The sequence below is a fragment of the Lutra lutra genome, chromosome 3 (assembly GCF_902655055.1).
Source record: "Lutra lutra chromosome 3, mLutLut1.2, whole genome shotgun sequence".
NCBI lineage: Eukaryota > Metazoa > Chordata > Mammalia > Carnivora > Mustelidae > Lutra > Lutra lutra.
In genome coordinates this window covers 22,347,821-22,373,858 of record NC_062280.1, presented here as the reverse complement: position 1 = coordinate 22,373,858, position 26,038 = coordinate 22,347,821, and the positions used below count along the sequence as shown (strand labels likewise).

The following is a 26,038-nucleotide window of genomic DNA, read 5'->3' as shown; positions in this document are numbered from 1 at the left end:
AAAAAAAATTATTGGACAATAAGAGCTTAAGATCGTGGCAGTTTTGCACTGGCTGCGGGCAGTGGTTAGTACATTGTTGGTGGGGGCAGAGAGGTCATACTTCCTTTTCTTAGAAGCAGTATATAAAATTCCTATGTGAATGATGTCCTTCCTTGTCAAAATAATTATCATTCTTCTTCCTGAAGTTTCTGTTCCCTGCGAAAAGGGCATGTGCTTGAGAGCTCCCTTTTCCCGGCTTCCTGATGCCATTATTTTAAGTGAGGTTTCCTTTATTTATTTTCACATGCTCTAACACCCAATGTGATGGTATTTAAAAGTAATTAGGTGTAGATAAGGTCACAAGGATGTGATTAATGACCTTATAGGAAGAGACACCAGAGGGCTGGCTTTCTCTCTCTCTTTCTAACATGTAAGGATATGGTAAGAAAGTAGCCATCTGGAAGCTATGAATAGAGCCCTCCCCAGGAAACTGAATTGGCCAGCACCTTCTTCCTGGACTTACCAACCTCCAGAGCTGTGAGAAGTGTTTCTGTTTAGAAAGCCACCCAGTCCGCCATATTTTGTTATGCCCTACCCCCTCCAGAAGACTAATACAGATTTTGAGACAAAGAATGGGGTACTGCTGTAGCAAGTATCTAAACATGGGGAAGCAGTTTTGGAACTGGGTAGAAGCTGGAAGAGTTTTGAGGTGCGTGTTAGAAGTGTGTTCATTAAGGGTGACTGGCGTAAGAGCTCAGATGGAAATGGGGAACATGTTGGAAACTAGGTGATCCTTGTTATAAAGTAGCAAAGAATTTGGCTGAATTGTTTGTGTCCTTGTGTTTTGTGGAAGGCAGACCTTGTGAGGGGTAAAATTGGATATTTAGTTGAGAATTCTAAGTGAAGTGTTGAAAGAGAAGCATGTTCCCTCCTGACTGTTTATGATAAGGTGTGAAGAGAGAGAAATGAATTGAAGAAGGAATTAGTAAGCAAAAAATAACCAAAACTTGAAGATTTGGAAAATTCTCAGCCTATTCATATTTTTAAAAAATAATAATAATAAAATACTGGGGTGCCTGGGTGGCTCAGTCTGTTAAGTGTCTGATTAAAAAAGAAAAGCATGTTCTGAAGTGAGCACCAAGGGTATGTCTAGAATATTACTCAGTAAAGAGTTTACGAGATCAAAGGAGCAGGAGCACTGCCATTTTGAACTGAAGGGGATGGGGAGAGGAAAAAATGAAGAAAGGCTGTTGGATTTTTCGAGCAGCTCCTTGGATAATGGAGCAATTTGGCTTGTGAATGTGCACTCTTCTTTAAGAAGAGGGAAAAAAGTGTCCCCAAAAGCAATTCAGAAGTTATCAGAGCCTCTGTCTTGGTTTTCACAGGCCAGATGGCTTCTGTCCAAAGCCATGGGGCCTGACTACCCAGTGGAGCCATGAGGATGAAGCGGGGCCCTTCCCAACAATGTTGTGCAGACAGGACCACCCCCCCCCACTGGATCCTGAAGACAGATCACTGAACATAAGATTATTCCTCAGCCTTACGATCTGATGGAATTCAGCTTGCTAGGTTTGGGACACATCATCCTTTCCATCTTTCCTCTTTCTCTCTTTTGGAATGGGAATATCCATCCTACCCCTGTCCCCCATTGTACTTTGGTAGCACATAACTTGTGTGGTTTCACAGGTGACTAGCTGGAGAGGAATTTTACCTCAGGATGAATAATACCTTGAGTTTCATCCACATCTGATTTAAGTGATATTTAGATGAAACTTCAGACTTTAGACTTCAAAATTGATGATGGAATGAGTTAAGGCTTTGGGGGCTGTTAGGACAGAATGAATGTCTTTTGCATGTCAGAAGAACATGCACTTTGAAGGGCCATGGACAGAAGGTATTTTTTTGTGGTAGTCTGAGATGACTCACCCACCAGTATTTCCATTTCCAAATTTAAGGGTCTCCATTCAGTCGCTCTTTTGACCCCTGTATTGCACTTGACACTGTCCCCAGCCCCACCTTGAAGTTCCCTCTTTCTCCCCAATACCAGTCTGACCTTTTTCTGTGACTCTGACCATTACTTTTGGTTATTTTGCCTTTTTTATTCCCCCCCCGCCTTACCCTCTCAGGTAATAATGATTTTCCTGAGTTTGATCTGGAAAAATCTCTCTCTCTCACTTCTCTTATGGCTTTATTATCAGTGATAAGCTCCCAGCTTTATCTGCTGCTCTCAACCTAATATTAATTCTCCAAGTTATTGTCTTAGTCAAACCCTAAACCACTGTTATCTGGGCTAGTATTATAACATCCTAACCAATTTCCTTGATTCTGTCGAGTCTCTTTTACCTTATTTTTTCCTCACTCAAACTGCCAGATCTGATCAGTTTGTTTCATCCAAACTTTCAGTGGCTCCTTTGTAGATCACATTAGGTAGTTACAATTAAGTTAGACAATTATGGCACTTTTAAGCTTTGCCAACTTCTGTTCCATCCTCATAGAAATTCTTGTATTTCTTTTTTCCAAACATACCTTTACCTTTTAGGACTCTGTGTTTGGTTTTGCTGTGACTGTCATTTTTTTTAATGTTTTTTATCCTCTCTATAATAGTCTTACTACATTACAGCCCAAGTTTTAAATACCTATTTTTCACTTAACATCACCTTTTCTGTGAGACGTTCTGTAGCAACAAAGTGTCACAGTTCCCTTTTCTGCACTTTCAGAACAATTCCTTTACATTTTTTATTGTGCCCCTGTATATCTCTCACACTAGACTCTGAACAACTTGAAGGAGACCCTTTGTCCACTTTATATGTAAAAAAGTATTAGCAAAGTGCCCAGCAGCACATAAGAGCTATTCAATAGATGACTGTTGACAGAAACAAGGAAACTTTCTTTATTCATTTCAATTATATATAAAGCAAACTCTATGCACAAAAAATATTGTATGCACAATAAGCTAGAAAAGTATCAAGAGAAAATAAATAACACTTGGCCTTCTTATTCTTTTTAGTAGTCTATAACATAATGAAATATGTATACATATATACAAATAAAAGGTGGCCCCAATTTTCATGCATAATGCACTCATAAAATAGGCAAAAGTAGAAATCTTAAATGTGAATAATAAATCTACATATTATAGCTGGAATTCAATTACAGACAACCTGAGGGACATGTGGCTATCTTAGTTGGTAGAGAATGTGACTCTTGAAATCTTGGGGTTGTGAGTTTAGGTCACATGTTGGGGATAGAGATTACTTAAAACTAAAATCTTTTAGGCACTGGGGTTCCTCAGTCGTTAAGCACCTGCCTTCAGCTCAGGTCATTATCCCAGGGTTTTGGGATTGAGCCCCACATTGGGCTCCCTGCATGGCAAGAAGCCTGCTTTTCCCTTTCCCCCTCCCTCTGCTTGTGTTCCCTCTCTCACTGTGTCTCTCTCTGTCACATAAATGAAGGCTTTAAAAAATAAATAAATAAAAATATAATCTTAAAAAATTGTAGATAACTCGAAACTATCATGAAATATTTCATTTTTTCTATACTTTTACTCCTCATGCAGTTAAGTATTTATAGCTTTTCCTCCATGTACTTTAGTTTTCCTCTTTTAAGAACTAATATACGGTCATTGGGCTTAAGTTCAATGAGTAGTAGCACCTGGGTGATTCAGTGGGTTAAGCCTCTGCCTTCGGCTCAGGTCATGATCTCAGGGTCCTGGGATCGAGCCCCACAGTCTGCTTTCCCCATTCTCTCTGCCTGCTGCTCTGCCTACTTGTGATGTCTCTCTCTCTGTCAAATAAATAAATAAAATCTTTAAAAAAAAGTTCAATGAGTATACATACAGTAGTGGTTGAAGATATGCTAATTTCAAATCCTTACTGATTTCTCTATTTGTCTAAATTTTATTAATTTCATGAGGAAATTTTTCTTATCATTTTCATTTTCCACTCTATTTTCTTGAAACATCAAGATGAAGTGTCATTCAGGTGATTATACAAAGAAATGAAAATGTATGAGCACAAAGCGAAGTTTTGTTGAAATAAAACTGTTGTGGGGCATCTGAGTGGCTCAGTTGGCTAAGCAACTGCCTTTGGCCCAGGTGATGATCTAGGGGCCTTGGGATCAAGCCACATCAGACTCCTTGCTCAGTCCAGCTTCTCCCTCTGCCCCTCCCCACCACTTGTGCTCTGTCTTTCTCAAATAAATAAATAAAATCTTAAAAAGGAAAGAAAGAAAGAGAAAAGGAAAGAAAGAAAGAGAGAAATTAAACTGTCATATGAAAGACAGTGATACTAAAGCATGAATGTTGCTTGATAGATAATCTTTTGTATTATAAGAATAAAAGTCTGCTTAAGAACGACTGAGAAAACTATAAATTGTTCAAAAGCTAAAATTTTGAAAAATGAGAATCATCATTAAGCAAGGTGCTAGACAAATGGGGGCAGTAGTAGTAACTGCCACTGTTGAGTGCTTACTACTGACCAGGCACTGTGCTAAGAATTTTCCAAGCACTAGATAATTTAATTCTCCTAACAACCTTATGAGAAAGGTGCTATTGCCATCCCCACTTTGTAGATGAAGATAAGATACTGGCAAACTGAGGAAAAAACATGACTAAGGTCACATGGATAGCTGCATTTAGTGAATGGTCGAGCTAATGTTGAAGCCCGGGAAGTCTTGTTTTAAAGTTGACACTCGGGGCGCCTGGGTGGCTTAGTGGGTTAAGCATCTGCCTTCGGCTTGGGTCATGATTCCAGGGTCCTGGGATAGAGCCCCACATTGGGCTCCTTGATCAGCGGGGAGCCTGCTTCTCCCCTTCCTCTTATTTCCACTGCTTGTGCTCTCTCTCGCTCTTGATCTTGCTCTCTTGGTGTCAAATAAATAAAATCTTTAATAAATAAATAAACCTGACATGCATACTGTACTCAGCGATCAAAGATGAACAGGAATAGAATGAGAATGACTCTTTGGAGCGTGGTTTGTATGATGTGTATTTTCACCTTTTTTTTCCCCCCATGGGAAGTATCAACTGCATAAATCTGTGAACAGGAGAGAGGTGCAGATGAAGAGGGCAGCTTTCAAATTCTACTTGGCAGTGTGTATGAGCAGCACCACGGTTTTCCTACCTTGTAGAAAAACATATAGTATTTAGCACAAAACCCCCAAGTTTTCTGAAAGTCAAGATAATCACTAAGCACTTTGTAATATATATACAAGTAAGCCTGAAAAATAGCAGATATTTAAAGTCTCAAAAAAAAAAAGCAAAGGGATGATATAATTAAAAGATCACTAACAATACGAAATTACTTCCAATAATATTAAATATTATCCTTTTTCTTCTTCCTTTAGTTTTAATTGTTACACGACTTTATGTTGGCAAGCATATTTATTATTGCCAGGAGTTCCTTCTCTCCTAACCCTGTGACCGAAAGGCAGTAGAAGACTTATAGATGAATAGATAGAGTAAGGAGGGGGAAATCAATCCATCGACTACTATTTATTGACTGTCTGCAATGTGATGGGACTGGTAAATGTGAGAAGGATCAAACTGAATTAAGTCATCTCAGCAGGAACACACTGATTTCAGCTTCAGGCAGTTAAGGACTCTTAAGGGTTTAAAACAAAAGAAGGAAAAACGGTCAGATTAAAACTTTAACTTGTAGGATTTGAACAAGCCAAAACATAGCTTAGTACTCCCATCCCTCACTTTGTTGTTTCTCTTAAAAATAATTCTACAAGCTAGTCGGTCTAGTAGATGAGTGTTCAGTTGGGAATGAGATGTACTCGAATCTCTTTCTACTTTTCACCCAAAACTGCTAAAATCGTGTCATGTGCAACATAGTCTTTCTAAAGCTTGAGCATAGAAGATGCAGCCTAATTTATAAATGTTATTTCTGCTTTATAAAGTAACTTTGATTTCGCCTTACACGGAAAGTTATGTCAGAACGATATTTGATCATTTCAAGGTTTAGTTTTAGATAGGTGATAGACGATAGATAAGGAAAATGGACATTATAAGGTCATATAAGAGTGACAAAATCCTATAATCTCCTTGGAAGTGAGGGAAGGCTTTGTGGAGGAAATGGCAACTGATTTGTGATCGACGAGAGAATTAGATCTACCCAAGTCTGCGTCTGAAACGTGGTAGAAGGAGCCTAGCTCTGTGTGGTAAGGGGCACTGCAGGTAAAGGAAGCAGAATGTGCCAAGACAACGGTGCCGGCAGAATGTTCAGGTTGGTTTGAGCCGTGGAGTTCCAGCAGAGGAATCCCAAGAAAAGAAGCTAGAGGGACAGTCCAGTTGCTTCTATCCCAGTTATGGGATAGAAGAGGCAGTTCCGCACGTGCCTGTGACAGCAGGTGTGCGCATGTGCAGATGTATCAGCGGCCCCTGGAAAATGAGACAGTGACAAAAAGTGCATGGGGTCAAAGGGGAGAATCAAACGGAGAGGAATGTATTAGTCCTCCCTGCCTACCTCTTGGACTAAGTCTGAGCCTTAGGAGCTGAAGTCAGGGAATAAGGTTTTGTGGAGGCTGAGGCCAGGGTCTTGAGAATAGCAGTTAACATGGCCAGGGGCAAATTAGGGCACAGTGTTCAGAAGCACCTAGAACTCTTCGCTAAGCAGTGAGGAAGATCGCAGGGCGCTCGCAAGCTGAGGAGATTGGAAGGGCATGCTCACGGTTGAGAATTATCATGAGCTGCAACTTCTTCAGCACCGAGAGATAGCCGCCACTAGAAAGACAGCAGCATTTCCACAGCGGCTCCAGAGGCTTAAAGAATGCAGATTATCAGTGAATAGCCCTGAGAAAAAGAACCCAGAAAGTATTCAGGAACGTCAGTGAGGCAAACAGTTTCTAAGGAGCAAATTGCTACAGGTGCTCTGCGGGCCTTTTTGGCCAAGAGACAGTGAGATTTGTGTTGATACCATGACACCACATGTATCCCCAAACTATGAAAACCGCAAAAACTCAGATGACAATTTCTTGCCAGTTTAAGAACCGATAAGCCATTCTCCTTTTATTGTTTGGCGATATCTGATATTTTTATGGTGATGTGGGGCTAGAAAATGACGCAAGGTATAAATCAGGAATCTTTTTCTCCTGTTTCCTTGCGCAGAGACTTGAGACAAAGTCCTAGCATCCTGTCAAAGGGAGAGTGCAAATTTGAAACAAAGGAAATGCGTCAAAATGGGCTTTGGAATCAACTGTAAGAAACTGAAATGAAAACTGAAAGCTGTGGTTCCCATCCTTCTGAGAATTTCAAGGAGGAAGGAACCTGAGCCAGAGGAGCCTGGGTGGAGAGCAGGCAGATGGAAAGTAGCTGGGTGACTTCAGGAGGGGAGTATGCGGTTACCACTCTTGTAAGCTTTACATGTTATGCTGAGCAAGCATATGCAGAGAAATGGGCCAGGTCCATAGCATCTGAATAAGACAGAGGCAGAACTGAATCGAATGATACATTATATGTGGACAGAAAATTGGCTCAAATCACATGAGAGCTTTTAATGTTCTAGGGATTTCGCTTTTTTCAAGGGAAGATACTTATTCTAAAATACTCAGGAGTTATAAATAAACTCAACTGCCTGGACTTACAAATGGGTAAACTGCACTTAAAAAAATAGTCACTGAAGACTTTTAGCTCTGTATGATGACAATTTGCTTTGTAATAAGTGTACCTCCCAAAATTGATATAATTGTCTTAAGAAGGAGAATTTCATGCACACGCATTCCCACCCCCTGAACTTCATGGTTTTCAGTCAATAGCATGCAACCCTGTGGAACGAGAGAATATTAGGAATGATTTGTTTCTGCTCAATTATAACAAAGGCCTCAGACGTTCAACCTCCTCCCTATAGTGTCTGAATGTATTTGCACAGTATGTATGCTCAGAGAAAGGCTCAGCTTTTATCTGTAAATCTAGAGGTTGCTGTATTAATAGTTTGCACACTTCATTGATTTTTAATTAATTTCTGAAGAGACACAGAGGATAACTACTACAGCTCACAGACATCTCCGTTCTCGTTGCAATCCACATCTTTATTGATCAGCTGCCTAAGGAGCAGAAGTAATCTATTTTAAGTATACTTTTCTGAGAGTGCATGGACACTATACGATTCACTCCTTTCCTTGTGATCATATTGGCAAGAGGTCAGTGAGAAGGAAAAACGATAGCATGTTTAGTATTCTCTTGATCCAGGCAGGTGAGCTTTTTTGCCCATTATTTATTGGGTAGGAAAGCAGTGACTTCTCACCCAAGCTCCTTTACTTATTTTGTTTCTTTGTTTCTTTCTTATTATTATTTTGTTACTTTAAGAGACTTTTGAGTCCCAAGCAGGCTGTCCTGCAAATTCTTGTGGTGCAAATTTCCAAAAGCTTGTGAAGGACAGGAAATGAAACTTCTGAAGAAACATCTGAAGAAAACGTAGAGAACCAGAAGTTTAAAAAAAAAAAAAAATCTGTTTTCGTAGCCAGCCTCAGGAATCTGTAAAGGCTGTCCTTGTTCACTCCCTGTGGTATGCTAATATTACCCTCTTGGGTTTGGCCCCAAGTGGTGCAGGTTTTGCTCTCTTCTACCTATCATAGATATTATAGACTTCTAAATCTGTCCCACTTACACTACAAAGAAAATCTCTACTGCTTGAACAGCCTTACAAAACATTGGTCTTATTGTTCATTTAACCTAACTACAAACATCTATTGAGTAATAGTTAAGTCTTAGGCAATCTGCAAATTTTGGAAAATACACAGTTGAATTCTCAGGTAGGTGGTCTGGAGGCACCATTCAAGGGGAACCCAGCAAAACTAAAGAGATTTGTTTGTTATGTACAAGAATTTTTTTCATTGAAATTTGACAGCACCCATTCTTTATATAACAATATTCAGTTATATATGCTGTCTTTGTTAGTTTCATATACGGTGTAGAGTCTATTGACTATAGTTGAGTGTATATGGTCATATAATGTAATGGTAAGTTTATTGCTTATGGAGTCGTGCTGCCTATGGTCAAATCTTCATTCTTTCTAAGCTTTGTCTTGCACTGTCGCCCTTGGGCAAGCTTTTTTAATTTCTCTGTGCATCAGTTTCCTCATCTTAGAATGGGAATAATAGTGGCACAGATGTCATTGGGTTCTTGTGAGTTCTTATATACACAGCACTTAAAACTGTCCACTGGCACAGAAGGCTCAAAAATACAAAATAATGTGTAGTTATGTTGTATTCCTTATATGATTTCAGTATTTTCAGTCAACAAAAAACCTCTCCCTGTTGTATTTTCCACAATGCTTATTACCATATTTATTCGTTTAGATTCTCCTACACTAAAATTAGTATTGGACAGATTTTTTTTATATTGTTAAACAATTTATATCATTGGTGTATAACATGTGTTATATAAATGTATGTAACATGGTGTTAGTGTTCCTCTTGTTTGCAGTTTCAAAGAGATGGGGGTAAGTTTAGTGCCCATCAAGTGTGGAACAGACAATAAATTGACAGGGAATGCCTGTCATTCACACAGGGAATGCTTGTATATATGCATATAGGTTTATGAGTTTGTGTGTATGATTTAATGTGATGAGAAACAGTAAAGTGGATTTTCTATACCATCATGCTTCAGTCTAAAAAAGTACAAGTAAAATATGTTTTTATTTAGAGCACAATACTATTTAGGTATTAAAAATAAAACAAACCAATTTTTAAAAATATAAAAATAAATAAGCATATGGATGATGGATTGGAAAGATGTACATTAAAAACACTGCTATGAATTCTTACGCTGGAAAGAAGAATGACATTGGGGTGGAGGGCATAGGGGAACAATGATAATAGCACACATGGATTGTGAGTTATGATTAACTAAAAATTCTGTATACCTGAGATCCTAAAAGAAAATGAAGACAAAAGACACACACATTGCCTTGAGTTGGCTCTTAGAAAACATTGTCTAAAACAGATTTTCATGCAGGAAGTTTTTTTGGCAAGTGTTCTCAGGGGCAATACCTATAAAGCAATGAAAAATAGTAGGTAGAGGGGAAAAGTTGAGCTATGATGAAACTGTAAAAGAGATCACACCCAACTTTAGGAGAGAGCCCTGGAATTGGAATAGTTCTTCACAGTCATCTATGGGGGGATGGACTTTATAACTGCATTCAGCCAGTTGCTAGGTGTGTGTTAACTCTGAGAAGGCAAAGCCCCCAGCAAAGCAGCACTTGGGTTGGAGGTATCAAAGCATCCAAAGTGATGCAGCTGGGAGCTACCAGCAGCCAACAATCCCCATGAGTCTGTTGGTCCTGAAGAAGTTTCTGAGCACTACACCACAACACCTATTGTATGCATGCATGCCTGTGACACACACACACACACACACACACACACACACACACATTTACTCACACTCAAATATACTATTGGGACTTTGTGAAATATACATTTCAAATAACAAAGGTGTTGTTTTTATTACCCATTATTAAGCTGATATAAATTTAGCCCTCAATATTTCAAAATCTCCCTATGAACTACATACTATCTAACGAAATTTCTGAAGATCATAGGTACAGTCAGAAGATATAAGAATGAACCATGAGTATTAACTCTAAGCTAGTTTAGGACAGCAATGTGAATCTGCTTTTTTTCCCTCTGAAAAAAATAATAGGAGAATATTCAGGGACAAATGAGCAAGAAACAGAAATTGCTTCACCTAATTGTGCTGAGTAGCCAGTAGGTATTTCATTTAGCTATCTTTTCTTTCTCTTACAGTAGTCAAATTGTGTTTTTAATAAGATGGCTGAATTTGAGGTTATTTATTTAGAAAACACATGATATCTTAGAATACTGAATGTTCTAGATGTTTTATAAACAGGAAGGCATCGAGTCCTCAAGACAATCTTCAGGGTAAATACTATCATTATGCCTTTAATAGATGAAGAAATTGAAACACAGATAAATTGACCAAAGACACAGAGCTACTAAGAGCTGGGGTTTATTTCTAAAGTCTGTCATCTTAAACATTGGATGCATGAAACTGACTTTTACTAAAACATATTCATGGCTCTCACTAAATATTTGAAGGGAGACATCTACTCTATGTCTTTCTTTACTGTTCTCTGTGTCTTTTATTGGCCTATGACTTAGTATTTTATATAGGTCTGTTGTACAGTTCCATCTATCATGGAATAAAAATTTAAAGCTAGAGGACACTTCAGAGATCATTTAGGCCAGTCTGTCACTTTTATAGGAGAGGTGAAATGAGTATCTGAGGTCAAAAGCCTAGTGAGCAGCATTTCCAGGACTTCTAACTCCAACATTCAGTTCTATGTTCTTTCTCTGCTGCCCTGAACCAGCCTTCTCTGGCTGAAAAGACTTCTCAGTTGATTTAATTATGAACCCCCTTAGTTTCCCTTCATGCACTATTTGGATAAAGTCAGTTACTTCATCCAAAAAGGCCCCTTTCTCTCATTGAACATGCTCATATCTTTAGCCTTAACAGTAGAGAGCATTATAGTTGATTTTTTTTTCCTCAGGCATAGAATTCTTTTAGAAGGAAAAGTAGAAAAGAGGAGTGATTTTCATTTGAAGCTAGCTTTCCTGAAGCTTCCTGTGTTATTAAAAAAGCTTCAGGTTATTAGAATGAAAACAAGAAAAAAAAAAAAAAAGAAAAGAAAAGAAAACTGTACTCTTGCTAACTCCAGAGATTAATGCCTGTGAGAGCTGACTGCAGCTTGAAATTTTTAGCTCCACACATGTGTTTGATGAAATTGCCATATGGCCTATATATGGGAAGCAAATATTTATTGTCAAAAATAGTCTGGTCTCTCTTGACTTGCGTTAGCTTCCTGCAGCTGGGCAGAATACATTTTCACATCGGATTAAAACATAATAAGAATGCATTTTTGCTAGACAGCTGTGATTCAAATATCATAAGATTGAAAAGAAGGTCATTGCTAGGTGTTCATCAATACCAATATTTTGATATATTTCCATAGAGAAGTTTAGATGAGTCAATTTTAACCAGAGATTAAAACTTTAAACTCAATTGTAATAAAATTATCCTTGGTTTTGCTATTAAAGTGCATTTCTGGGAGTCAGAGTTAAGTTTGACTTTCCCTAGCTAGATTGTATTCATTTAAAGCACCTCTTAAGAGGTATAAGCAAAACAGAAAATAAGTAAGTACTCTTTGAAAACTCATTACAGCCTATAGAGCAAGTATGAAAAATGGTAAAATACTGAATGGCTTGGACAATAGTAAATTCTGAATAGCTTGGGTAAAATCAGACTTATAGCACTTGGGTCTAGAAGTAGACAAAATGCTCCTAAAATATGTCTATGAAAAACTTTCAGTGCTGATAAAAGACAGATATTTCAGTAGAGCAAATCTACTATTTTATTCACCCTTTCTGCAGCACCGAAAACTTTCAACCTAAAGGCCATTATTCACGACCTTTTTCCTCACTAAAACCATGACTCTGTGATGTATTTATGGAGGGCACCAAATCTTTTAGTAGATTCCCTAATTTTTCCTTCTTTTTATATAACAGCATCCTCAGGTGAATCATTACTAAAATAATACTTTGAACAGTAATTCTTTGGAATTTGTACCTACACATTAATCATGATAGATTGGTTATGGGTATACGTATCACCATTTGTAAACATTTATTGAACGCCTACTGTGATATATTAGTTGAGGTTCACAGATTTTCTCAAATAAGCAGTTCAAGTTAATGAGGGTAAGTTATTCTTGTTCACGCTAGGGCTGTTGATATCTGTGGAAAAATAATGAAAGCTTGCATGTTTTGCACTTACCATGTGGCAGCTACTATTTGAGTACTTTACATATTTTAAAACGTTTCATCTTTACAACAATCTGTGGTATAGGTGCTTTTATGGCCATTTTAGAGACAAAGATGAGTGCCAGATTAACTAACTTGCCAGAGTCACACAGCTAGAACACGGCAGAGCTGGGTTCGATCCAGGCAATTGACCTCAGAATCTACACTCAAACCAACTCCACCATCCTGCATATTCTGGGGCTGATGCAAGAATTAAGTTTCTAATTTATGTAATTCAAATTCCTGCCAAATCGAAAAGTTCTATAGTTTAGCTGAATTTTAAATATAAATATAAACAAGTCAGTCACTTGCATATGCCCTCAGTTCACAGAAACATCTTATAATGTTTTTGCTCCAAAAGAACGAGGATCTTTTAAAGCTATGTGGCGTTACTGTGTACATTAATTTCTACGTGTCCACATGACCCCGTGACCCATCAAGAGAGGAGGGGTAGGCTTAAATGTGTAGAGTTTAGAGCCCCACAGCAAGGGATCAGATCCCAGTTCTATCACTCATTAGATAACCTGGAGCAAGTAATGACATCTCTGGGACTTGGTCTTCTAATATTTAAAATGGGATGAAAACAGTATGCATCTCATAGGATTGTTAATCTATTGTGGTAGAAGTGTTTAATTTAATACCTGCCATGTTCTGAGTACTCAGTCAATGTTAGTGGTGGTTATTGTCCGTGTTAGTATTCCTATAATGTACTCATAGTTGCAGATGCTTCTGTTTTTATTTCTTTTAATTATGGTCAGGTGGGTAGAGGAAACTATATAGAAATTATCATCTGGTTTCCTGAATTGAGTTCTCATTATTTGGAAGAAAACCTTTTTTATAGACAAATGGAATTGAGATTTAAGGTGATCTATCACCTGGTATGGCTTTGTGTATATAATATCATAGAACATTTGAGTTTTTATAGTTCTGCTCATAACGTAGAATGTGTCATTAGGGTCTTAAGTTTCTTGGTGAATATTAGTTCTCTATTGGTATGGTATATATCACTATTATTTGCATTAGGATAATACTTAGTTAAAAGAATTATTATTATCAACCTAAATTACCAAAGTCAGGAAACACAACCTTTCGTAATTTACTCTCTTTTTCATTATTCGATTACCAAGGATGGTTATTTTATTATATAAGTGTATCTTGGAATTGTCCTCTCCCTGAAATTTCTTCTGGCCTAGTTTAGTCAAAGATTCAGACACTCATGCATTGAAGCAAGGTGAGTATCGTAAATGAACTTGTAGGTAGTAATAGTGAGTGGTGGGATCTTGGCAAGCTGAAGGTGACCTCAATGGCATACAGCCAGTCATCAGCTAAAAAGGATGTTTGAAAGTTGCCCACTGTGGGGATCAAAAAATATGTGTGGAAAATGGATATAGCCCATGGACTGCCAATTTGTAACCTTTATTATTTTCTATCTTATCACTTTTCTTCTGTATTGTAGCAGGGGCTTCCAACTTCAGCTGTATTTGTGTCCAATCCTTTGACTATATACCAGGTGATTTTTTTCAAAACTCCAGTGATAATTGTGTTGCTCTCCTTTTTAAAACAACTTCTGCATCACCAGATCAAATACTGCCTAAGATGAAAAGCTCAGATTCTCTACCATGACACCTAAGAGGCCCTTGTTGAATTGAGCCTCTTCTTATTTTGTCAGACTCACCATTCACCCCTCTCCTGCCTTTATATGTAATGATTCAGAAATACTGAATCACATACCTTTGTCCAAGTACACCATGGTATTGATGCCCCTATGTGTGTTCTCTCTAACTGCAATTTTCCCCTCACCTTCCCCAACTGGTGGACATCTTTCAAACCTTACTTGGGCCTTGGAATCTCTCTGAAGGCTCCCATCTCATGCATACTTGCTAGGTTCTACTACAGATGAACATCAAAACAACTCTCCTTAAATGCCTTTATGTGTATCAAATCAATTCACTCAAGTCCATATTCCATGTCTGCCCATTTCGTTAATAGCTCTGTCCTCCTTCAGTGAACAGAACTTCCCTGACTCTTTTGTTTCCCTGATGTCTAGCACAATGCCCGGGACATAGTGTTGCTCCGTCTTCATGTGTGGATCTGAATATTAACTCGTTGCCAACACACTTTCTGTATTCTGATATGAAGGTGGTAAGAAAGGAAAGATGAATGTTTTGTGGACATTCCTTCAGTGGGCAAATAATTGAAAAAAATCTTATCTCCAAAGCAATAAGTCTGTTTTTTGATCCCTTAAGTCATATAAAGGCTGTATGTTTTTAGTTTCACTTTATTATAGGAGTTTCTAAGTTTGCATACTCAAACAGAAAGCAGTGTTTAGGAAAGAAGACCTCAGTTGTGGGCTCATTTCAGAAAACACTAATAAAAATGGTGTCACCCAACAGCTGACCAGGTGGACCATATCAGCTAGTATCTCCACTGGTTGTGTTTAATGGGCATTTATATTATAGTGTTTGGCCCATGATGCTGTTAGAAGTAATCTTCTCTTTACACTACACTGGGTGTACATTTCATATTTTTTCTTTTTTTTTTTTCTCCCTGTGTTGATTTATGTGTCTGTTTTCCACAGCTTTTGTTTTTATATCAGCAACCATTAATCCTTTAAAGTCCTGCAATTCTAATGTTAACTATTAACAGCTTAGATTTGCGATTGGCATGAGAGTATGGTCTAACCATATTCTAGTGATTATGATTTTGTTTTTGAATGACAACATTTTTTACCTCTGAAATCCTCAAATACAGAATTCCTCTAACACTTCAATAAGAATATGTTCACTCTAATCTGGGCCTCTGTCTTTACTTCCTTGCTTTTACATCAACCTTTAGTTAAGGCTGACGTTTAATGATTCTTAGTTTCTCTACTGGTAAAGTCAGTTGATATTTGTTGCTTCTATGAATTATGAATATATACATATGAATATATATATGAACATATATGGATATATGTGGATATATGCAAATGTTGGCAATCAGCAATACATTTTATTTTTAATTACCCTATATATTTAATGAAGAAAACACATTAAAGGCTAATTTCAGGGTCATTATAAACAACGTAATTTCACTTGTGGGTTCTTACAATTCCTACTAATGTTATTGAAGTCATTTAAAAAAATTACAGGCTTGTGCCTTTAAGGTATAGTTCATTTTTGCATAATTAACAATATAATTCTTCAGCCTGGATAGAATCTATGATGGTGATTTTGGCACCATTAAACCTTTGTATGAAATATTTTTAAAAAACATTATGAATGGGTGTCTTTATTTGGAGCAGGTGTGGTACAGGGAGGATGACATGAAGCAGGAGTTACTGAGAAAAAACAACTAGAAATATGGGGGTCAGTCCAAGTGTGTGTTAGCTTATCTACTGATACACGTGTATGCCTCACTAGTACAAGTGTTTGCAAAAGAGTGTAAGAACTCTGAGGGGAAAAAATGACCTAACATTTAGCTCATGTACAGGTAATTCTTTATAGGACTTTAGGGGAAAAGGGCCAAAAGTTATTTGTGGTTTGCTTTTTACCCCAGGTTTTTCCTAATTTTTAAAATATTTCAGGAATCTGGCTTTGCTTAAAGAAATCAAGCACTTGCAACTGAAGGCTAAGAAACTGCTTTTTAGACAAACGGAAAAGCCTAGGCATTAGCCTTGACTGACTATCTTTCTGGAACTTGGTGTTTTTCAGGGAATGATGTACTTGGAAGAAAGACGGCTTGTTCATCGGGATTTGGCAGCCCGAAATGTCTTAGTGAAATCTCCAAACCATGTGAAAATCACAGATTTTGGACTAGCCAGACTCTTAGAAGGAGATGAAAAAGAATATAATGCTGATGGAGGAAAGGTGGGTGTTTTTTAGAGCACTATTGCTTGAAAATATGATATTTTATCTTCTTACATAATAGAGGAAGAGGCCACTAAATCTGAGTTTATGAAAGTATAAAATCTTAATTCCACCATTTGCCTTCTCTCCCATCCAGGATCAAATATATTACATATACCAATATCAATTTCCCAAAAGCAGCCAAAATAAGGCAGCTCATCTCTAGTGGTCTTTATGTCACGTCCAGTATTGGGAAGTGGGTGGATCCTTAGGTGAACTGGAAATTACACTTTAATCCAGGACCATAGAAATTGTTTCACTGATCCTAAGAACACAGGACTGACCACTACAGAAAGACATAACTGTTCTTTCATTGACTGGGGAGAAGCCTGCTACTACCAAGAACCATAACTCACGGGATACCAAGAACCATAACTCATGGGAACTTTCATTCATCCTGTTTAGTTTCTAATCCTCTTACACCAGATAAAACAGATTTCTCTTTTCTGCCTCTATTTTTTTAAGCTTTACTATAGTATGTGATTGACTAATTTGCTTTATTTAACCTGATGCTCTCCACCAAAATGTAGGCTACTATATCCCGGGGATCTTAACAGTACCGTTGCCTCTTCTACTTTTCTGACTGTCCAGCCTCTGGCCTTGCCTGACAACTGTGCTCCTGCCATATGGTTCAGCCCAGGCCTTAGTTGCAGCTCTTGTTTTTCATCATCAACCCACTGTTGAGATCGCCATTCTTGGCTAAACTGTGAGGATATCTCCTCTCCATCTGGAGGTCCCTCTAGCTTAATGTGCGAAAACTTAGATCAGGAGAGGCCAAATGAAATAAGCAAATGCATCCTTAACCTATGGTGATGTGTAAACACATGCTAACAAACAAAAAAAGTGATTGATATGTCATTTAAATATGTTTATCATGTGCTTTATTTATCATGAGCCACCCAAATATAGATTATAAATATTTTGCAATGATAGGCTTCCAAATACTTAACATTGATTTTTGAATGTCATGTAGTATATGATTTTTATATTACTTTATATGATCTATTATATAACTATATATGTATTCAAATCCTATCACAAAAGAAAAATTAAAAAATAACTTTCATTTTATAGTATTTCCCAATCTTTCCGTGATTTTATTTGGCTGTTCTGCCAGTTTACTACCAAATTGCAGCAGTTTGAGACCACAGCTTTGAAATTCACTGTAAGATTGCACAGTAGAAGTCTATAAATCACATGACTTCACTTGTCTTAAGAAAATACAGCTGTAGGATTTGTCTAAAGCAAGATTCATTATAGCTTTAAATGCCTGGTAACCATTAAGTCTTTATCAAGCCACCTGTGATTTAAACGTACTTCTTTAACACAACGTCCGTAGTCCATAAAGTCGGCTAACTCCTTGCCCATAGGGAAATCACTTTCAGTGTGTCTTCTGTTCCTTTTCACTGAATACCGTGATTCTGTCATACAGTTGCCTTGGTGTCACCTTGGTGAGCAGCAAACCTCATGATTTCAAAGTCCTGTTAGTTTTAAGCTTTCAACTGCAAAGTAGAAATGTTTATCTTTATTCCATAGAATCCAATTATATTTCCAGCTATATGCTGGAAATGCTGCCCTTCCTAGATGAAACTTAACTCTGCTGACCCCTTATCAGCAGGGTATGTGAGTTGAGTTGTTTTTCTTGTAGTGATGATAGATTGGGATTGAGCCTCTCACATTCTTTTATATAATTCCTGGTCTGAAAATAGTACATGTTTTCAATACTGGTTAACCAAGACAAGGGAGATCATCTGTGGTTAGGGAACAAAGCAAGCCTAACTTTGGAATTCATTATTTTAGGTGTTTCAAGTGACCAAATTATATGAAAGGAGAAAGTGGGGGCAAGTATAGAAATAGACCATCTTACTGGTAGCCAGAAATTTTCTGAGGGTAAAAAAGAATAAGTGAAAGTGTAAGGAATCTCATTTTGGGGGGAAAATGTAGTAGATCATATTTTTAGAAGCATATGTCTTAAATGTTTGGAATCGATATTGTGAGTCATAATATTAACCAGTAACTGAATTAATTGCCGAACATTAATTAAGAACTATAGAAGGTGATACTATTTTATTTTTCATTGTTTATGAAGCTTTTAAAAATATGGGGCGCCTGGGTGGCTCAGTGGGTTAAGCCGCTGCCTTTGGCTCAGGTCATGATCCCAGGTCCTGGGTTCGAGCCCCACATCGGGCTTTCTGCTCAGCAGGGAGCCTGCTTCCTCCTCTCTCTCTGCCTGTCTCTCTGCTTACTTGTGATTTCTCTCTGTCAAATAAATAAATAAAATCTTTAAAAAAAATAAATATATCTTTAGGTTAATTCACTTTATGAATTTCATAAATTTTAATTCATTGTTCTCTGTACTGAAAAAATGTTTATTATTATTATATCTGTATTTTCTATACATACAAAAAATACACAATCAAAAAATACAATTGAGGCAAGCGCAGAGATTCATATTTTGGGAAATGAATGTAACAATGACTTTTTAAATAACTATAAGACTTTCACTTTTTATTTCTCTTTTTCTTTTTCAGATGCCAATTAAATGGATGGCTCTGGAGTGTATACACTACAGAAAATTTACCCATCAGAGTGATGTTTGGAGCTACGGTAAATAAATCTTCCTTGTGAATTACGGGATTTAGGGCAAAAATAAATATATTAGGCTCATGTAAAATATTTAAGCTAATTTATTTTATTTTGTTGGAAATACCTACTTATAAGCCTTGTTTCCTAAAGGAATTAACTCTTTGCTCTTCCACATAAAAACAAAACAAAACAAAACAAAAAAACCCTTTAAACTGTATCATTTATCTGCTTTTTTTCTGTTTTTTCTCGGTTCTCTAAAGTGTAATATATTAAAATCTCAGTTGTCTACCATAACCTTTGGTTTGGTAGCAACTTTTCTGATCATTTTGACAGAAAAAAAAAGAAAATAACCAATTTTAGTTTAGGAACAATATCATAGAGCATCATAGCCTTGATTTTTCAAAAAACTCTTTGAAAACATATATTAAAAATAAAAGAATGTCTTTTCTATAATAAGAAGGAGGTTATTGTTGTAACAAAGAACAATTACTAAAAGCAGTAAGGTGAGAGCAAACGTGAGGGGAGAAATAGGAGAGAAGATTGCTAATTGCAGTTTTGATTTTAATTTACAAACTACTTTGGAATAAACAGATATATTAGAGAATGAATAATATGAACCCGGAAAGAGTAATTTTAAACTTAGAGCATTCATTTAATCACATTTAACTCAATTGTTGAGGTGAGATAATTAGATCTATCTGGCTATTTACAACTGAAGTCCATCCGGGTAGTAGTAAGAATGAATCAACACCCTTTCTAAGTTTAAATATGTTGCAAAGAACCAGTATTTCTTACCAATTGAAAGCATGATGCCCTTTAAGCAAAAGGTGGTGGTGACTTGAACGTATGTTACAATTAAGTTTACTCAAATTTAAGTCTAGCTTTATCTTTGTTCTTTATTTTTAGAAAAAAGACTTAATCATTTAATCACTAAAGAACTTATACCTCTTATCTAGAGAAGCACAAATTATCTTTTAAAAAAAAGTTAAGACATTTCCGTAAAGTGTTTTTTCCCTCCACGCACGTATGCTGTTTGTTTAAAATTTCCACAAAGGTTCTGTGTATTCCACGCACATATTGCATGGAGCACTGGGTGTAGTACATAAACAATGAATTTTGGAACACTGAAAAAACAAAAAAAATTTTAAAATAAGCTTTGAAGTAGAAAGTGTGCTGTGCTTGAGATTTAGACAAGTATAGGGAAACTATTGAAAAATTTAAGTTGTTGAACTGTGAAGACTACACAGAACACAAATCTAGTACATATATTACATGAAACAAATTAGATTTTATATTTTAATATTTGACATGTATATTTTAATATGTGACATATATATCACTTTTCTTTTCCTTTTTTTTTCTATGAATGTTTCCCTCAATTAAATGTGGCAATCTGCTGCCAGCAATTTTAAACAACCTCTAAAATAAGTACATAGATAGATAGATTAGTACTCTGCTTTGAAACATAGCCTAGGTCATCAACTCATATCCATAAGGCATTTTAAGATTTTTATGATATATCATAGTTGATTGCAAAAGGCATATAAGTCAGAGAGTAAAAATAATGTTAACACTGCACCTTTGTGGAAAATTGCCACCAGATGTGTATTTATTTTTATATAATTAATTTTTTAAAATAAATATGCATTAGATATGGTTTATGTTCAAATGATAAGATTGCAAGTTTTGAGGATGTTTCTGATTCAGTTTTCCTGGGACTGTTCTTCTATATCCATCTCTGTTTAACCCTATCTTGTGGTCACTCCTGCAAAGATATAATTGGATTATTATTGGCAGAGGTGGGGATTTTGATGTTCCTTCTTTTGTTTTTATATTTATTATAGTTTATATTCTCTTTATTATAGTTTCCATTATTTTGATTTGTAATTGCTTTACAATTTTTTATAATAGAAGTTCTTTTTTTTAGAAGTTCTGATAGAGAGGTGAAAACATCTGTTCTTTTATAACTGCATACGTAAGTTAACAAAATGCCCTCATTAAATACATATTCTATAAATACGTATTTATATTGACTGGATGAATAGAAATGGACAGCCATCCTCTTCTTAACTTGTTCCGCCTGCCTCTTGGACACTCAATCTTAATTACTGGTTCTACAGAGCCATTCTTCAATATGCAAAATTAAGTAAGATTTAATCAAGATCAAACAGTTAAATTATGTTACTAGTTACATTTTTATATTGTACCTAAGAATCATAAGATGAAAATATTAGCAAGAAAAATCAGGTAATTGTTAATGATATTATGATAAAGGATAATTTGAAGTTCACATGTACTTTTATATCTTAAGCTTTATATTTTTATTATCAGCCAGTAATAACTGTTATAAGCTAAAAAAGACCTCAGTTTGAATAAATAATTCATTCCAGTAGGAAAGAAAGCATAGTCCTAATTAAAACATACGTTGTGTATTATATGAACTCATCAAAATTCACTAGGTAAGAATCTTATGCACAGACTGCTATGTATGAACTTAAAATCCTTATCCTTAAGAAATGATAACTTTTTAATTGTATATTTATGAGATCATAAAGAGACCTATAGCGTATATACTATTGTTCAAACCAGAATCATTATTATTATCAGAATTAGCTATTTGCAGGCTGGTGTTTAGGGTATTTGCTTTTACAGAGGGAATCACTGTTCTAGTGGTTCAAGAAAGTGATTTCTTATCTAAGGAATCGACTATTATTGATTCCCTTCAATTTTGTGATACCTCTTTCACAGGTATTATGTTATATTTGGATCCCTCAGGCTCTCTCAGGTGTTAGGTATAGGAATGTGTTTCATTCCATCTGTTCTCTTTGTATGAGTCAAAAAGAGAGCCACAATGATTTACCATAACATAAGGTAATCATTCTGGCAGCCCAGCTTAGCCTATAGGACTTGAAATCACAAAAATGGTAATCTCAAAATTAGTCAACATCAGATTTTATCTGCAATCATAATTACTTGGTACTGAGCATACATGTATATAATAAATTGTTTGATAGGCTCTATTGCTGCGTAGTGAAAATTAACTTGGACCAGCAAACATTAATATTACCTAAAAGTAGAAATGGGGAATAGACCCTGTATTCTGACATTCGCTCGGAATTGTCTCTGCTACTCATTAACAAATTTCAAGACAATCGTAAGATAATTGAATTTCCCACAAAGATTTTGTCACTGGGCTTCTCCTAATGGATATAGAAATCTGAAGAGCCTTTCTTTAGACTACTTTTTTAAAAGACTTATTTATGTACTTTAGATTGGTGGTGGTGGTGGGGGTGGGGTGGGGTAGGGGAAGAGAGTCTTAAGCAGACCAGGCGCCGAGCGTAGAGTCTGAGGTGGCGCTCGATCTCATGATCCTGAGATGACCACCTGAGCCAAAACCAAGAGTCTGGATGCTTAACCAGCTGTGCCACCCAGGCACCCCTCTTTAGACTTTTTTTTTTTTTTTTTTTTTTTTTTTGCCTTCCAGGGAGTTTTCTTTGTCACTGGCATTCTGCTGGTTTCTTCAAATTATGTTGTTAATATGCTTATGTAAATATTTGATGTCTAATTTAGGAGTCACTATATGGGAACTGATGACCTTTGGAGGAAAACCGTATGATGGAATTCCAACCCGAGAAATCCCAGATTTATTAGAGAAAGGAGAACGTTTGCCCCAGCCTCCGATCTGCACTATTGACGTTTACATGGTCATGGTCAAATGTAAGATTGCAAAATAATTTTATCATCACCATTATCACGCTTAGTAAAATAATAGTATGGATTAACCTACCTGCCTAATGTTTTTATATATTGAAAAATGTGAAGGCTCAAAAGTAATTACGAAAAATCATGTAAACACCTGTGTTTTTGGCTTGTTGTTAATAGGAAGCAATATGCATCAGTATGCATGCTTCCACGTTATAAAGTTGAAATTATATGACTCTTACTCTTCTGATTCATTTCACTTTGATTCTTATCATTTCCATGACAATCAAATTGTCTTTCACAAAGAGATGTAATTAGTCACAATAATGTTAGTAATCTTTATAGGAAAATAGCGATCTAAACAAATGATCTAAATATAAAGAAAGAAAGCTTGAAACTGATAGTTTAAAAAGATGAATTAAATGGAAATAGGTTTACCAGTTTTAGTCAACAGGAAATTAGCAGGGCAGAATGGGAAATGAGAAGACATGAATTTCTGCAGTGAATTAAAAGATTACTAATGTTTGCTTTTTTAAAAAAATTTGATCATTTGTTTACATCAAACGCTCTTACTTTTCATTCTTCTTTCTATGCCCCAGACACATATGTATTATAAATGTGTTTTGGCAGCCTAGGCTCTTAATTTAAATAGAATTAGGGAAGTCTCTGGAGTTTCCTACTTAATTTAAGTGAGATTAACATTCAGCAATCTTTCTTGTGTAATCTGGGGTTTTCCCCTTTTGATTTACACAGGGTTAGCAAAGAAACAAACTGGTGAAGGTGAATAAGCATCTTATTAATACGAGACTTTGGACCAAGGTCTACTCAGATTTATATTCATGACATGTGTGATACATTCTGTCAGTGAGGGAAGAAATAAAAATGTGCTTTCCAGTTCAGGTCAGCTTGCCCTTTTCTCTAAGCATAGTTCTATTTACTCAATATTTAGTTAGAAAGAAACTGATACCTCCCAGCGAAGTTAACCTTTTTTGATTCCAGTAGTTCCAGAAACACCTATTTCCTCATTAGCTTCTTGGTATCAAAAGCATTTTTTTTTTTCCTAAGCGGATGCAAATAGTTGAGCTTTGTTAAGAGAGAAAAAAATTCAGCTGATATTAATGATACATGAAATGACACCCAAAGACTTCCCAGAACAAGAATAAAAATTGAACTCCCGGAAAAAGGAAATAAACCTTATAGCTTTATTGGAACAAACATCATTCAGTAGTCATCTATGGAAGGAATTTTAAAGAACATGCATGCATTATATGATTTGATCTCATAACTAGCATCAGAAGTGATTTACATACTTCATTTAGCTGCTCTGATGAAACAATGAAAAATCAGGAAAGTATTTTGCCTCATAGGGAGTTTTACCTTGCTTTTATGAGTTTTAATACCTAGGAAGAGGGTCATTTGGCAAGAAAATAAGGAAAAGCTTGGTGCTTTTCTTCTTGTGATCTCATCAACTAAACAGAGCCTGGGGAGATAAGACCCACTTTATCTAGACTCCCAGCTAAATAATAATACATACCTTGAAAATTGCTGATAGTATTTTTATGCTGCAAAGGCTAGTACTTAGATAAGCTAATGGCTATTGCTGAACAAACATTACCAATCATTTTGCACTGGTTATTCCCCACCAGGAAAAGAATATATAACCCACCAGGAAAAGAGTAGCATGAGAAAGTTGCTTTCATTTCCCTTCTCCCCCTCTGTGCTGGTGTACTGCATTGTAACCAAAGCTCCATGTCACTCCTGACATAAAATAATAAATTATATCCCAATCGCGTCTTCTATTACCATCAAAAAAAAGTTTAAAAAAAAAAGCATTCTCTCCATACTTAAGGAAATAAAAAAGAAATCAGAGCTTCTGTAAGTTCCCATAGTTAGCTTAGGTTATGATTCCTAAGAAGAAAAATTAACTTTAAATTAGATCAATAAAATAAAAATTTCTGTTCTTTTTTCTTTTTTAAAGATTTTATTTATTTATTTGAGAGACAGAGATCACAAGTAGGCAGAGAGGAAGGCGGGCGGGGGCGGGGGGGGGGGGGCGGAAGCAGGCTCCCTGCTGAGCAGAGAGCCTGATGATGCAGGGGTCGCATCCCAGGGCCCTGGTATCTGTGCAGCGTTGGTGGTATACTGGTGAGCATAGCTGCCTTCCAGGACCCTGGGATCATGACCTGAGCGGAAAGGCAGGGGCTTTAACCCACTGAGCCATCAAGGCGCCCTTAAAAATTTCTGTTATTCTATCATATATTTCATTTACTTCTGAATATCAACAAACTGATTGAGATAGAAGCTCACCTATTGGATTGTTTCTTTCTTTAGCTTTCTTTGTGGGTTTTTTTTTTTTTAGATCATTATTATTAAAACAACATTTTTCAAACCTAGCCTATGTTTTCAAAAAATTAACATCCTACTTCTTCATAATTATGGATAGAGTGACTTTTGTGTTGTGTGTGAATTTCTAGGTTGGATGATAGATGCTGACAGTAGACCTAAATTTAAGGAACTGGCTGCTGAATTTTCGAGGATGGCTCGAGACCCTCAAAGATACCTAGTTATTCAGGTTGGTACAGATCTGGTCTTTTTAACATGCATTAAATCATTTCCATTATTATAATCTTTCCTTTTCAGAATAAAAGAAAGATGGATTTTTGTTTTAATCTTTTCCATGGTTGAAGACAGTGAATTAAAAGTTTCAATATATTGACATTTAATTTCCTAAAAAGTATTTATTAATGTGTCTTGTTTGGGAAGATATACAGTATCCAAGCAATAACTCAGATTCAAGTGAGTTGATGTACATATGAGTCAAATGATAGCCCAAAGAACATTTTATATTAAACAGTAGAAAAAATGGATTAGATAATTTAAAAATTATAGTATATTTATCTATGATTATTTTTACCTAAATCATAACCAAATAGACCCTGAGTTACTTTTTCCTCAGGAATTAATTTTCCTCAGGAAAACAAGGTAGCATTTATCCTCCTATCAATAGTCTGACATGAAGATAAAAGCCAGGTTTTAGAATAGTTTCTAGTTATCTTTTTCCCAAA

General features: G+C 36.2%; 1 protein-coding gene across 4 annotated transcripts in view; it reads left to right on the top strand.

Annotated features, from left to right (window-relative positions):
• Positions 1-26,038, top strand: part of ERBB4 (erb-b2 receptor tyrosine kinase 4) — a 1,157,221-nt gene that overhangs the window by 1,095,491 nt on the left and 35,692 nt on the right. For all 4 annotated transcript variants that reach the window (XM_047722028.1, XM_047722026.1, XM_047722029.1 and 1 more), the window contains exons 21-24: positions 16,491-16,646; positions 19,217-19,292; positions 22,842-22,988; positions 25,448-25,545. In XM_047722028.1, coding sequence (XP_047577984.1) covers positions 16,491-16,646; positions 19,217-19,292; positions 22,842-22,988; positions 25,448-25,545 — 477 coding nt within the window. The remainder of the gene's footprint in view (positions 1-16,490; positions 16,647-19,216; positions 19,293-22,841; positions 22,989-25,447; positions 25,546-26,038) is intronic.